This window comes from Culex pipiens, chromosome 3 (assembly GCF_016801865.2).
Source record: "Culex pipiens pallens isolate TS chromosome 3, TS_CPP_V2, whole genome shotgun sequence".
Taxonomy (NCBI): domain Eukaryota; kingdom Metazoa; phylum Arthropoda; class Insecta; order Diptera; family Culicidae; genus Culex; species Culex pipiens.
In genome coordinates this window covers 21,350,162-21,362,586 of record NC_068939.1, presented here as the reverse complement: position 1 = coordinate 21,362,586, position 12,425 = coordinate 21,350,162, and the positions used below count along the sequence as shown (strand labels likewise).

The 12,425-nt window shown below is 33.3% G+C and overlaps 1 protein-coding gene across 1 annotated transcript in view; it reads right to left on the bottom strand.

Moving 5' to 3' along the window:
• The window catches only part of LOC120412890 (hypoxia-inducible factor 3-alpha), a 149,906-nt gene that overhangs the window by 99,616 nt on the left and 37,865 nt on the right, over nt 1–12,425 (bottom strand). The window contains exon 2 of the mRNA XM_039573519.2: nt 9,798–10,090. Coding sequence (XP_039429453.1) covers nt 9,798–9,997 — 200 coding nt within the window. The 5' untranslated portion in view covers nt 9,998–10,090. The remainder of the gene's footprint in view (nt 1–9,797; nt 10,091–12,425) is intronic.

Sequence of the window (12,425 nt, the reverse complement as noted above, 5' to 3'; positions counted from 1 at the left end):
GTGATTTGATAGGATGGTGCAAAATCTGATACCGGAGAAAGAATTTTCCTATTGTTATTGAGAAATATGTTCAAGAAAAATACCATTACCTCATTTTTAAATGCAAAATAAAATTGTAGTTATAGACGTTTCAAGGTAAAATTTTCTAAAGGAAAAACACCCCTGAATTAATAGCTGAAAAATTTTCCAACTTTTTTTTTTTACTTTTGCTGATCAACCAGCAACCAGCTGAGATTACAGCGTCCGATTTCCGGTCTCGGGATTTCTCGGAAAAACATATGTCCCGTTACCAGGAAAATTTGTGCATTTTCCGGGAATTCCCGAAATTCAAGCGGAAATGTATTTTTTTTACCTTTTTGGTACATGTTTTTTTATTTACAAAAAAAAAAAAAATAAACAAAGAACTTATATTTTTAATTCAATTAAATGTTCTTATTGAAATTTTCAGTTTTTCTAAAAAAAATCATTTCAAGGTTTGTTTCAGATGATATTAATTTATGAAACATTCACAATTGTGAAACAAAACAAAAAACTAACAAACATTTCTATGTTATGGAATGAAAATAAAACAAATAAATTATAATTTTTGTAAGCTTTTTGAACGAAAATTGTTGTTATATCGTAAAACCAAAGTTGAGTTTTTTTTTTTTATATTTATGTTTATCATGACCAAAGTGGATGAAAATCGAATTGCTGAAATGTTTATTTGTTTACAAGTATCAGTTTTGTTTTTTGTCGCTACCAAGCGCGTAAGGTGTTTAAATATGAAAATACTAAAAAGCTTTTTTTAATTCTTTAATTCGAAGTCATTTATTAGGCTGAATCATAAAAAATATTAAAAAAAAAACTTCATATTATATCAATGGTGCCCAAAAAAAGCAAACGTATTCCAAAAACTCACTACAAATATTTTAAAACTTTGGGTCGTGATTACATAAAAATGGTATTCTAAGTAAAAATCAGATTTCTAAGGTAATTTCAATGGTAATTTTTCATGAGCTCAAACCAGTAAAATTTGTTCTGTAAAAATAATTGGTCATAAAAAACATATTTTCAATATTATTTTTTTCTCGTTTGAACTTAATTCTCAATTTTCTTCTAAGTAATTTATCACAAATTTATAAGCAATTTTATGGTTAATTCACTGTCCACACTGTTATCAAAAAATAACACCTACCTCGTAACAAAAAAATACTAATCATTATTTTTTGATAATTTTAACAAATAAAAAAAATGCTTATAAACTTGAAAAAAAAAATAATATTTTCTTGATGTTGTATGTTTTTAAACAAACAGTCACGGCATTCATTAATATTCAAACTTATTTTGACTATTTAAGATTGCTATTCTATACAATTTCGTTGCAAAATATTAATCAGAACCAGGATCAGAACAATTTTGGATAAGTTTCAAATTTCCCGGGAATTCCCAGGAAATTTGTTTAAAATTTTCCGTTTCCCAGGAACTTTGGACGCTCTAGCTGAGTTCCAACCTTTTAAAGTTTAAATTTGGTTAAAAAACGATTTCTCTCTGTGTCTCTCTTTGATCTTGTAATATCTCGGAAACTATTGGTTCAATTTCAATGTTAAATATTAAACTTATGTGAAATTTTCTGCTCTTTTCTGTAAACATAATTTTGAAATTAAAAAAAAAAAGTTGAAAAATTTTAAATTATTTTTATTTTTATCAGAAAAAATTCCAAAAGTTTAATTTTTTAACATTGAGAATCGAAGCAATAATTTCCATGGTATTGCGAGTTTAAAATGAGGGTCGACTACCCGAGCAGACGGAAATAATTTGGGAAGGTCAGTTTTTGATATTGTGAGAAGATCGAAATATGTTATTGGGATGATCGGATTAGTTGTTAAAATAACAAAAATCAATAACAAAGATTTGTTCGAAGAATAACTTAAACTGTTATTATGTTGTTATTGCAATAACAAAGCAATAACACAGAAGGAATCATGAAGGAATAACAAGATTTGTTATTTTGTGCGGAGAGGTGGAGCAGCATAATAACAAAAAATGTTATTGAACTGGTATGTCTCCATAACAAAAAAAGTTATTGTTTTAGTTTTTTTGTAATTTGCAAATAAACCTGCAGTTGCCATAACTCTTCTGTACTAGTCAGGGCTGCAGAGTCGGGTACCTCCAAGCGACTTTGAATCCATACTTTGAAGACAGCTCCGACTCTGGATGCAGGATATGACGTCAACGACGACTTCAGCTCTCCAAAAATACCCGACTTCAGAGATTCCGACTCCAAGTAAAAGTTGCTGAAAATTTGCTGAAACCGATGCAGTCTCCGAGGTCTCACTCCAGCTCGAACTTCAACGTCAGCTCCGACTTCCTGGCTCTGTGAAAATAATAACAGTTTTTGTTATTCACACTTCAAAAAATATCAATAAATAAATCAATTTCGTTAGGGAATATAACAAAATTTAAAAAAAAATGAACTCTCAAAAGTTAATTTTATCGGATTAATTTTAGCTTGATACCCCATTTCATGGTGAAATAAATGACCCCGTTAAAATTGGTCAAAATTATTTCATAGTTCTAGCTAATTTTAGCAAAGTCCCTTAGGGGGTATATCAAATAATTAAAAAAATCAACTTTCAAAATTTCAACTTTTGAGAATAATTTTAGCTTAAGGACCCCATTTCATTGCCAAAATAATGACCCCGACGAAATTGGTCAAAATTATCCCATAGTTCTAGCCAATTTCAGCATAGTCCCTTAGGCGGTATATCAAATAATTAAAAAAATCATCTTTCAAAATTTCAACTTTTTAGAATAATTTTAGCTTAAGGACCCCATTTCATGGCCAAAATAATGACTCCGACGAAATTGGTCAAAATTATCCCTTAGTTCTAGCCAATTTTAGCAAAGTCCCTTAGGGGGTATATCAAATAATTTAAAAAATCAACTTCCAAAATTTAAACTTTTTAGAACAATTTTAGCTTAAAGACCCCATTTCATGGCCAAAATAATGATCCCGACAAAATTTGTCAACATTATCCCATAGTTCTAGCCAATTTTAGCAAAGTCCCTTAGGGGGTATATCAAATCATTTAAAAAATCAACTTTCAAGATTTCAACTTTTTTGAACAATTTTAGCTTAAGGACCCCATTTTATGGCCAAAATAATGACCCCGACGAAATTGGTCAAAATTATCCCAAAGATCTAAACATATTTAACAAAAGAAAAAATAATAACAGATTGTGTTATGGACACTTAGATAGTTTTCCATTTGTGCGATTTATGGTAATTTTATTTCTAAGTCAGTATACCGAACGAATAACAAATTTAGTTATTAGGAGAGTTTTTGAAATGTATAACATTTCCTCTTATTAGCGTGTTATTAAACATTATCAATACAATATCACTTCAATACCAAATTTTGTTATTTTATCACAAACTGTTATTATTTTTTCTTCTTGAAGTTGAACTTCAGGATAAAATAATAACACTTTTTGTTATTTTAACAAGATTTGTTATTGAAATATTATTCATTTTGTTATTACCGTCTGCCCGGGTAGGAGACACTGAGAAAAAATCAGTCTGATTAACAATGTCAACATTTTAAAATTGTTCGAAAAAAACTCTAAGCTTTCTGAAAAAAATATTTGTTGCTGGGTATTTTTCTTTCATTTGTCTTTAAATTGCACGAAAATAAATGTTAAAAAAAATCACAAATTATGCTTTTTTTCAAAAAAGGTATCACAAAATAGGTTGATGTTAAATATAACTTTCAAGATTTTATCTATATTTTTTTGCCAAACATTCGTTTTTATCATTCATTATCTGTCGCGATCTCTCTTTTTTCTGAACAGTATTAAAGAGAAATTTCGTTACATTATTAAATAAACGAAGACAAGCACAAAAAATGTTCAAATGATTTTTGTTCTGAATGTAAAATTTAACCTATTGATAAATTCAAAAATTAAAACTGATTAAATATCCTACGGTGTTAACAGTTTAGCACCGAAAAATTCTATTTCTCACGTCCAGGGATAGAATTTTTGTAAATCTCCTTGTCAGCACCACTTGAATTAATTACTTCGTTTTGTTTACACACATTGTCTATCAACAAAAAATGACAAGGATTATTTTCTTTTGACGAGTGTCAAAAGATTTTTGTTTTGATGATGATCGTTGCTCATGTCGCTTTTGAAATTTAAAAAAGGAAAAAAAGATTAATGAAAAACTCTCAAAAACGAAATTTTGTTTTTTGGGCATATAAAAAAAATCGTTTTAATTGCTACTGGGACTGATAAGCCGAGAACTACCAGTCGATAGCATTTATCTATTTTTAATTAAAAAAAAATTCAACAAAATAAGACAGATATCTCAAAATTTTCAGCTTTGTAAAATCAATTGAGGGGTATTCAAAATACATTGCATAATGGTAATTAATGTATTTTAATCAAATTAACTTTTTAAGCTTTAAAAATATGGATGTTAGTGCAATAATTTGGATAACGACAAGCAGCAGCAGAAAAAAAAATCATTAAGTCATTGACTTTTTTGAAAATTATTGATGTTAGCATAACTGTAATGTTGTACAAAGTATTTTGCGATTCTTGTCACCTAAAAATAATCAAAATCATGCTTGATTGTTTTGCCCCTCCCTCTCCTCACGACTATGACCAGTTCTGAGGGACAAAAACCTCAAATAAAATTTGTACTTGTCCAAAATAAAATCACTTTTTTTTAATAATCAAAACTCAAACATTATTTATTGAACAAATCCAGAGTTTTTTTTTTTTTGAAAAGGTCCAATAAACCAAATTTTCAATTTTTGCTTTTTGGGTGTTTTTGAATACCCCTGGTATTCGGTTCTAAAAACACCCAAAAAGGAATAATTGAAAATTTGGTTTATTGGACCTTTTCAAAAAAACTCTAGAAATGTTATGTTGCGACCAACCAAACAAATCAAGTGCTCATTTGGGAAAGAACTTTCAACAAGGTTAACGAGTATGTTTTTTAAATTCTTGAAAAAAGCATAAGCCTTATACCTGACGGAAACTTACCTCGTCGGTATAAAGTGCACGGGGAAATTGTTAAGTGGCGTTATAACCCTTGAAACTCATCGAAATTCACTCTTGCGTGTGCAGTTCTAATCCAAATCTAACCAGTGATCAACGAAGCTTATTGACATATTGTGGATTTAGTTTGAATGTTCAGCCTTTATCGCCCAGCTTTCCAAGCTCATCGTCGTAAGTTTGATTGCCGAGGCGCACCTTTTGGGTGTAAAAAGAGGTTCTTACCAGGGTTAAGGCGCGGTTCTGTTTCGAACGCCAAACATGAACTGCTCAAAATATTTCAAGACCCAAAGGGTGAATGGTACTTGAGATTTTGCTTTGTTTTGCTGTTAGCATGAACTTATGCTTCTGATTTGACAGAAAAGCAAAACAAAAAAAATTAAAATAATCTTTTCACACAATTTTTTCAAAAACAGCTCAGGCGACATCCCTACCCGCATTACATTGTGTTACAATGTTGCAAACACGCAAAACATATCAAATAAAAATGAGCAGAATCTTCCACATTCATAGCCGAGAGAACCCAGTGAGATCCATCAGAATCGAGAGTGAGTACCACGAGAAAAATTACGAGCGCGCGCGGAGGAGCTCACAGATGGAAACGATTCTACCGCCGAGAGCTTACAATGTTGCTGCGAGGAACCTCGTTTGTAGACATCACGTCGGTATCGTTACAGTAGCAGAAGCGTGGAAAAATGTAACACGAACAGAAATACCGACTCTGGCACATGAGAACCTGTGCTGAGGCCCGGCTACGGAGTCGGGCCAATATAGTTGCACACTAATTGAGGAAGAAAGTAAATTAGGGGTTGGGAAAACTGGGGAGGGGAAGCTGAAGGTGGCGAGATGTTTGGACAAGTGTACGGTACGTAGTCACAACTTACGGATCGGAATGCTTCCGAGTTGGGTAGAGGCGAATTTTGTGAATATTTTAAACTTATTGATTTTGTCTGCAAAATCGTTTGATTTCGAAAGCAATTTTTTTTTAACCCGAGCAGACGGAAATAACTTGGGAATAACATTTTTTGATATTTGAAAATACTAGGCCAATAACATTTTACGTTATTTATAACAAGATTTGTTATTCGTCGTTATGATTTTTTTGTTATTGGAATGTTATTGTAATAACAGACTAATAACATTTTTAGTTATTCTTCGAACAAATCTTTGTTATTAATTTTTGTTATTTTAACAACTAATCCGATCATCCCAATAACAGTTGGAGTTATTCTTCCATAACAAAAAATGTTATTCCAAAGTTGTTTTGGCTTTCAACCAATACCAGACCAATAACAAATTTTGTTATGATAACATAAACCGTTATTAAACCATTATGCAGAAATGGATTTTTCAGGAAGATTCCATAACACTTTTTGTTATTTTAACAGAATTTGTTATTGAAATGGCATGAATTTTGTTATTACCGTCTGCCCGGGAAACTATTAAATTCTTTAAAAAGTTAACCGCATTCCAGTCCTCAAAAAAAGATTTTCCTTAAAAAAGCAAACCCACGAGGAATGTTGTTGGCGCGAAAATCACGTATCACGTTGATAAGCACTTGTGACGGTTGGTTCCGGACAGGAGGCACTCGGTGGAGTTCTCAGGACACACACACACACGCACATGCTTCTGAAATATAAGTGCTATTATCACGTTCGTTGATTTTTTGTTAATTTGAATAATTTTCTCTCTTTCTCGTTCTCTCTCTGTTTCAGGCGCTCTCATTTTTCTCGATGACAAAAGTGAAGAGTTTGTATAAAAAGTTGCTATTTAAAAAGCCTCCTGGCAATTCTAAGTGCATTCGCCTGCATTTATAATCAATTTAAACAAGTTTGAAATAGTTTAAAAAAAACTGTTTTTGCAAATTTTCGAGCACGTTTTTATTCCGCAAAAAAAAACTCTTAAAAACTTAGATTGGAGCAATTCTTCATGAAATCGGTCTTTTTTCTTAAATTTTAATTTTTGTATTTTTTAATCCGAATGAAACTTTTTTGGTGCCTTCGGTATGCCCAAAGAAGCCATTTTGCATCATTAGTTTGTCCATATAATTTTCCATACAAATTTGGCAGGTGGCAATACAAAAATGATGTATGAAAATTCAAAAATCTGTATCTTTTGAAGGAATTTTTTGATCGATTTGGTGTCTTCGGCAAAGTTGTAGGTATGGATACGGACTACACTGCAAAAAAATGATACACGGTAAAAAAAATTGGTGATTTTTATTTAACTTTTTGTCACTAAAACTTGATTTGCAAAAAAAAACTATTTTTATTTTTTTTTATTTCTTGATATGTTTTAAAAAACATCAAATGCCAAATTTTCAGAAATTTCCAGGTTGTGCAAAAATCTTTGAGAGAGTTATGAATTTTTGAATCAATACTGATTTTTTCAAAAAATCGAAAAATTGGTCGCAAAAATTTTTCGATGTAAAATCAAATTTGCAATCAAAAAGTACTTTAGTAAAATTTTGATAAAGTGCACCGTTTTCAAGTTAAATTTATTTTTAGGTGACTTTTTTTAAATAGTCGAAGTTTTTCATTTTTTTAAATAAGTGCACATGTTTGCCCACTTTTGAAAAAAAAAATTATGGAGAGCTGAGAAAATTCTCTATATTTTGCATTTTTAAATTTTGTTGATACGACCCTTAGTTGCTGAGATATTGCCATGCAAAGGTTTAAAAACAGGAAAATTGATGTTTTCTAAGTCTCACCCAAACAACACACCATTTTCTAATGTCGATATCTCAGCAACTAATGGTCCGATTTAAAATGTTGAAATATGAAATATTTGTGAAATTTTCCGATCTTTTCGAAAAAAATATTTTCAAAATTTTTAAACCAAGATTAACATTTCAAAAGGGCGAAATATTCAATATTACGCCCTCTTAATATGTTAGTCTTGGTTTAAAAATTTTAAAAATATTTTTTTCGAAAAGATCGAAAAATTTCACAAATGTTTCATATTATAACATTGAATGAAGCAAAATGGCTTCTTTGGGCATACCGAAGGCAATAAAAAAGTTTCAGTCGGATTAAAAAAAAACAAAAAAAAAATCGAATGACCGAAATCTGGGAAAACTGCTCATTTGCAAACAGACTGTTCTGCTGTATCATGCGTTTTCATACCTTTTGCATTAAAATATTGAAATTCTGGTTTGTTATTTGAATTTGTTTGCGCCTTTCCCCTAATCTCGAATTCGGAGAGACGAGGGACAAATACGGACTAAAGGGAGAGGGACTAAAAAAAAATTAAATCGATTAAATAAAATTGGATAAAAATTGATTAAAAATTGATTGTTTTATTGAAAATCTAAATTTGTTGCCTCATCCCGGGCAGACGGTAATAACAAAATTAATAATATTTTAATAACAAATCCTGTTAAAATAACAAAAAGTGTTATTATTTTATCCTGAAGTTCATTGAAGTGATATTATATTGAGAATGTTTAATAACACGCTAATAAGAGGAAATGTTATACAATTAAAAAACCCTCCTTATAACAAAATTTGTTATTCTTTCGGTATACTGACTTAGAAATAAAATTACCATAAATCGCACAAATGGAAAAGTTTCTAAGTGTCCATAACACAATCTGTTATTATTTTTTCTTTTGTTAACTATGTTTAGATCTTTGGGATAATTTTGTCTAATTTCGTCGGGGTCATTATTTTGGCCATGCAATGGGGTCCTTAAGCTTAAATTATTCTAAAAAGTTGAAATTTTGAAAGTTGATTTTTTAAATTATTTTATATACCCCCTAAGGGACTTAGCTAAAATTGGTTAGAACTATGGGATAATTTTGACCAATTTCGTCAGGGTCATTATTTTGGCCATGAAATGCGGTCCTTAAGCTAAAATTATTCTGAAAAGTTGAAATTTTGAAAGTTGATTTTTTAAATTATTTGATATACCTTCTAAAGGACTTTGTTTAAAATGGTTAGAATTATCGGATAATTTTGACCAATTTCTTCAGGGTCATTATTTTGGCCATAAAATGGGGTCCTTAAGCTAAAATTTTGTTATTGAAATGGCATGAATTTTAAAATTACCGTCTGTCCGGGTAGTAACATAATTCATGCCATTTCAATAACAAATACTGTTAAAATAACAGAAAGTGTTATGGAATCTTCTTGAAAAATCCATTTAATAACAGTTTATGTTATCATTACAAAATTTGTTATTGGTCTGATATTGATTGACAGCAAAAACAACTTGGGATGATCGGATTAGTTGTTAAAATAACAAAAAATAATTACGAAGATTTGTTCGAAGAATAACTAGAAATGTTATTAGTCTGATATTACAATAACAATTCAATAACAAAAAAATCATAACGACGAATAACAAATCCTGTTATAAATAACATAAAATGTTATTGGCCTAGTATTTTCAAATATCAAAAAACATTTTCTCGGGTTGGTTGTCGAAATTCATGGGTTTTGATTTCGGGCATGTAAATTCATGTTATGAAAATTTCGCTCACAACCAAAGTTTAAACATCATAAACAGACGGTTAGAAAATCCGTAATTTGGAATATTTGTTTAAGGAAAATACCATTATATCCTGCTAACTAATGACTGAAACATTGTAACGCGTAATACCCATTCAAACTCTTCACCTAATCAAGTCACTCCATAATTCATCAGTCATCAGTTTCCCCCCCTCTTCCCGTAAAACAGCGCTCATTACCAATCTATATCGAGTAGCTTCAAATAGCTCATTTTGCTGCTTTTTTTTTTAAATTACTTACTTGGAAGCACTGCTGCTACCGCCCAAGGACTCCCCGTCGTCACCAGAGTCCTTGCCACCGGGAGCCGCCTTAGGTTGCAGCATGTTGTCGTCACTCTCGGAGTCGTAGCTGGTCGCCGAGGTAGTGCGCGAGTGACGTCCCGACTGCTGGCGTTGAAGTTGCTGGGAAGCGGACCCGCCCAGGTCCGGTTCCTCCTTCATGGTGCGGCCTGGCGGAAGCCCACGTGAGTCTGTGTGATTGCGGTGTTGGTTTTTCTATAACTGGACCATCGGATATAATCGCGGCGGCTGGACCTGCGGAGTTTTGAGAAGCAACGAAAAGATAATGAGTTTATTTTGCTCGCGTGGAGATTCCTCGGCAGATTGCGAAATCTGTTACGGGGGCGAATCATGAATGAACCGCAATCCGCATGCATGATGATGATGACAACCACGCGATTAATGAGTTACACATGCCGCTCTCAAGGATTCAGAACCGGGGGCCTCCCAGCGGGATCAAACCCGGGAAGGCTCATTTGTGGCCGTATTGTTCCCTTGGGGACTCGCCCGGGAGGGGTAGATTTGTGAATTGAATTGATGACAGCAAGTCACAGCAGCGTACTGCAGCTCGGTTCTCGGTACAAAGTTTCAACAAGCATTTTGTTTTTTTTGTGTTGACATTTGAGCTGTTTGTTGCGCTGACTCTGGTTGAAATTGTTTGTGCGGTTTTGGGAGGTACCCTTCGACGAGCAGGTTGGCAACAGCAGATTATGTTATGCTGATGCAGTTGTTGCTGATCGGTTATGAAATGTGAGGAACTTGTTTTTTGAAGCGCTGAATGGATTGAATTGCAAGAGTTGTCAATTTTGTGGGGCATTTATGAAATTGCATAGCTGGGTATGATGTCAAAATAAATCGAAACGTATTTCTTTTCGGTACAAGTGCTGAAAAGTTAATCTTTTCAGTGCTCAAATAAATGATTTATTCCTGGTAAATGACCTGATCGTTGTTCTTTCTGAGCACCAAACTTCATCAGTCAGGCAGCAGCAAGAAGTCCATCGACCTATTAGCAATACCAAACCAAGCTGCGTGCTGACCGATAGGTGGACGACATCCAACGTCACAAAGAAGGAGACTGGTTTCTAGTCAATTTAGAGAGTAGTGTGAACGACCATGGCAGCGTCACTTTGGGCATTTTTCAAACAACGGTTCCAAATTCCTCCTAAATGCATTCGCCGTCGTCGTAATCGCGTTCTCGGTAATTAGAAGGTGGAAAAGTACCCTCCGCGCAGCTGACTCAACCTGGAGAACCTTGGAGTGTAACGGGCAGTGCTAGAGGTGATGCACGACAAAGCTCCCGAGGTAAGCCCGTTCGTCCTGTATGCTAACTATACGACCAACACCTGACACGGGGGTGTCAATTTGGTGACGACAAAAGTGGGCGAAGTTTACGCTTGTTTTGTCGCCTGCGAAAAACTATCCCTTTCCCCGTAAATTGTCTGGAGTGCGCGAACGGAATGCCCCTTGATGCACAGTGAAAAAGTGTTGAAAATTTTGATATGACTCTGTTTGATGTTGCTGACATGTAACTCAATTAATAGTTTGAAGAAAAAAAATCCTTTTGAGCAATGCAAATTTTTCAGAGTGTCACGTTGGACAAAAGTTACGCGGGTTTGAAAGTGAAACCTTGAGTGGGCAGTACAGGAGCTGCCAGGCTCGGTTATGTCAGTACACGTGGTGTCCCGATTAGCTCAAGGCCATGGCAGTTTCTGGGGTAGAAATGGCGAAAAATTCTCGCGAGTTAATTTGCTTTCGCAATGAATGATTTTCTATTTTGAACAAATTTTGTACTTCTAACTGGAATTAAACTTGACAAAAATTCTCCCCGTCAAACAGGAACAGGTTTTACTTGGTTTGCCAAACAGTTGACAGTTGAAAATTGCAGGCTAATTAGGTGATGCATACTTAACGAAACTATTGGCACTACGCCCCCCGGGGCATGGCCTTCCTCTAACGTGGGATTTCTGCTCCAGCGCCTCTGACGAGACAGGAGAAACCGGGACCGACGTTTTACTTCACCATCCGATAGAAGCTCAGTGGATAAGGCGGGAATCGAACCCGCGTCTCATAGCATCATCGGGATCGGCAGCCGAAGCCGCTACCCCTGCGCCACGAGATGCATACTTAGAAAAGCTCATTTTCGTCGATTCGAATTCTTTGTTGGACTGTATCTCAGAAACTAATTGCCCGATTATCAAAATCTCAGATAGAAAATTTTAAGAAATTTTCTCAGCATCTCAAAAATATTATTTCAAGGGTGCTTGTAGTTTTAAAATGCAAAAAAAAAAGATGTCGAAAATTTATACCTGAATTCAGCTATAACTTAAAAACGATAAAATCGGTAATATAAATATAAAGTAGTTTTCGTTTGTAAAATTGATTTTGCTTAGCACAATATTTTTAATATTTTACCAGATTCTCGATATATTTAAAAAAAAATAGAAATAAACAAAAATACTTATTTTGAGAATTTCACATTTAGTTATAAAATGATAAATGAGCAGTTCTCTCAGATTTGGGTCATTCGATTATTTTTTTTGTATTTTTTAATCCGGCCGAAACTTTTTTGGTGCCTTCGGTATGCCCGAAG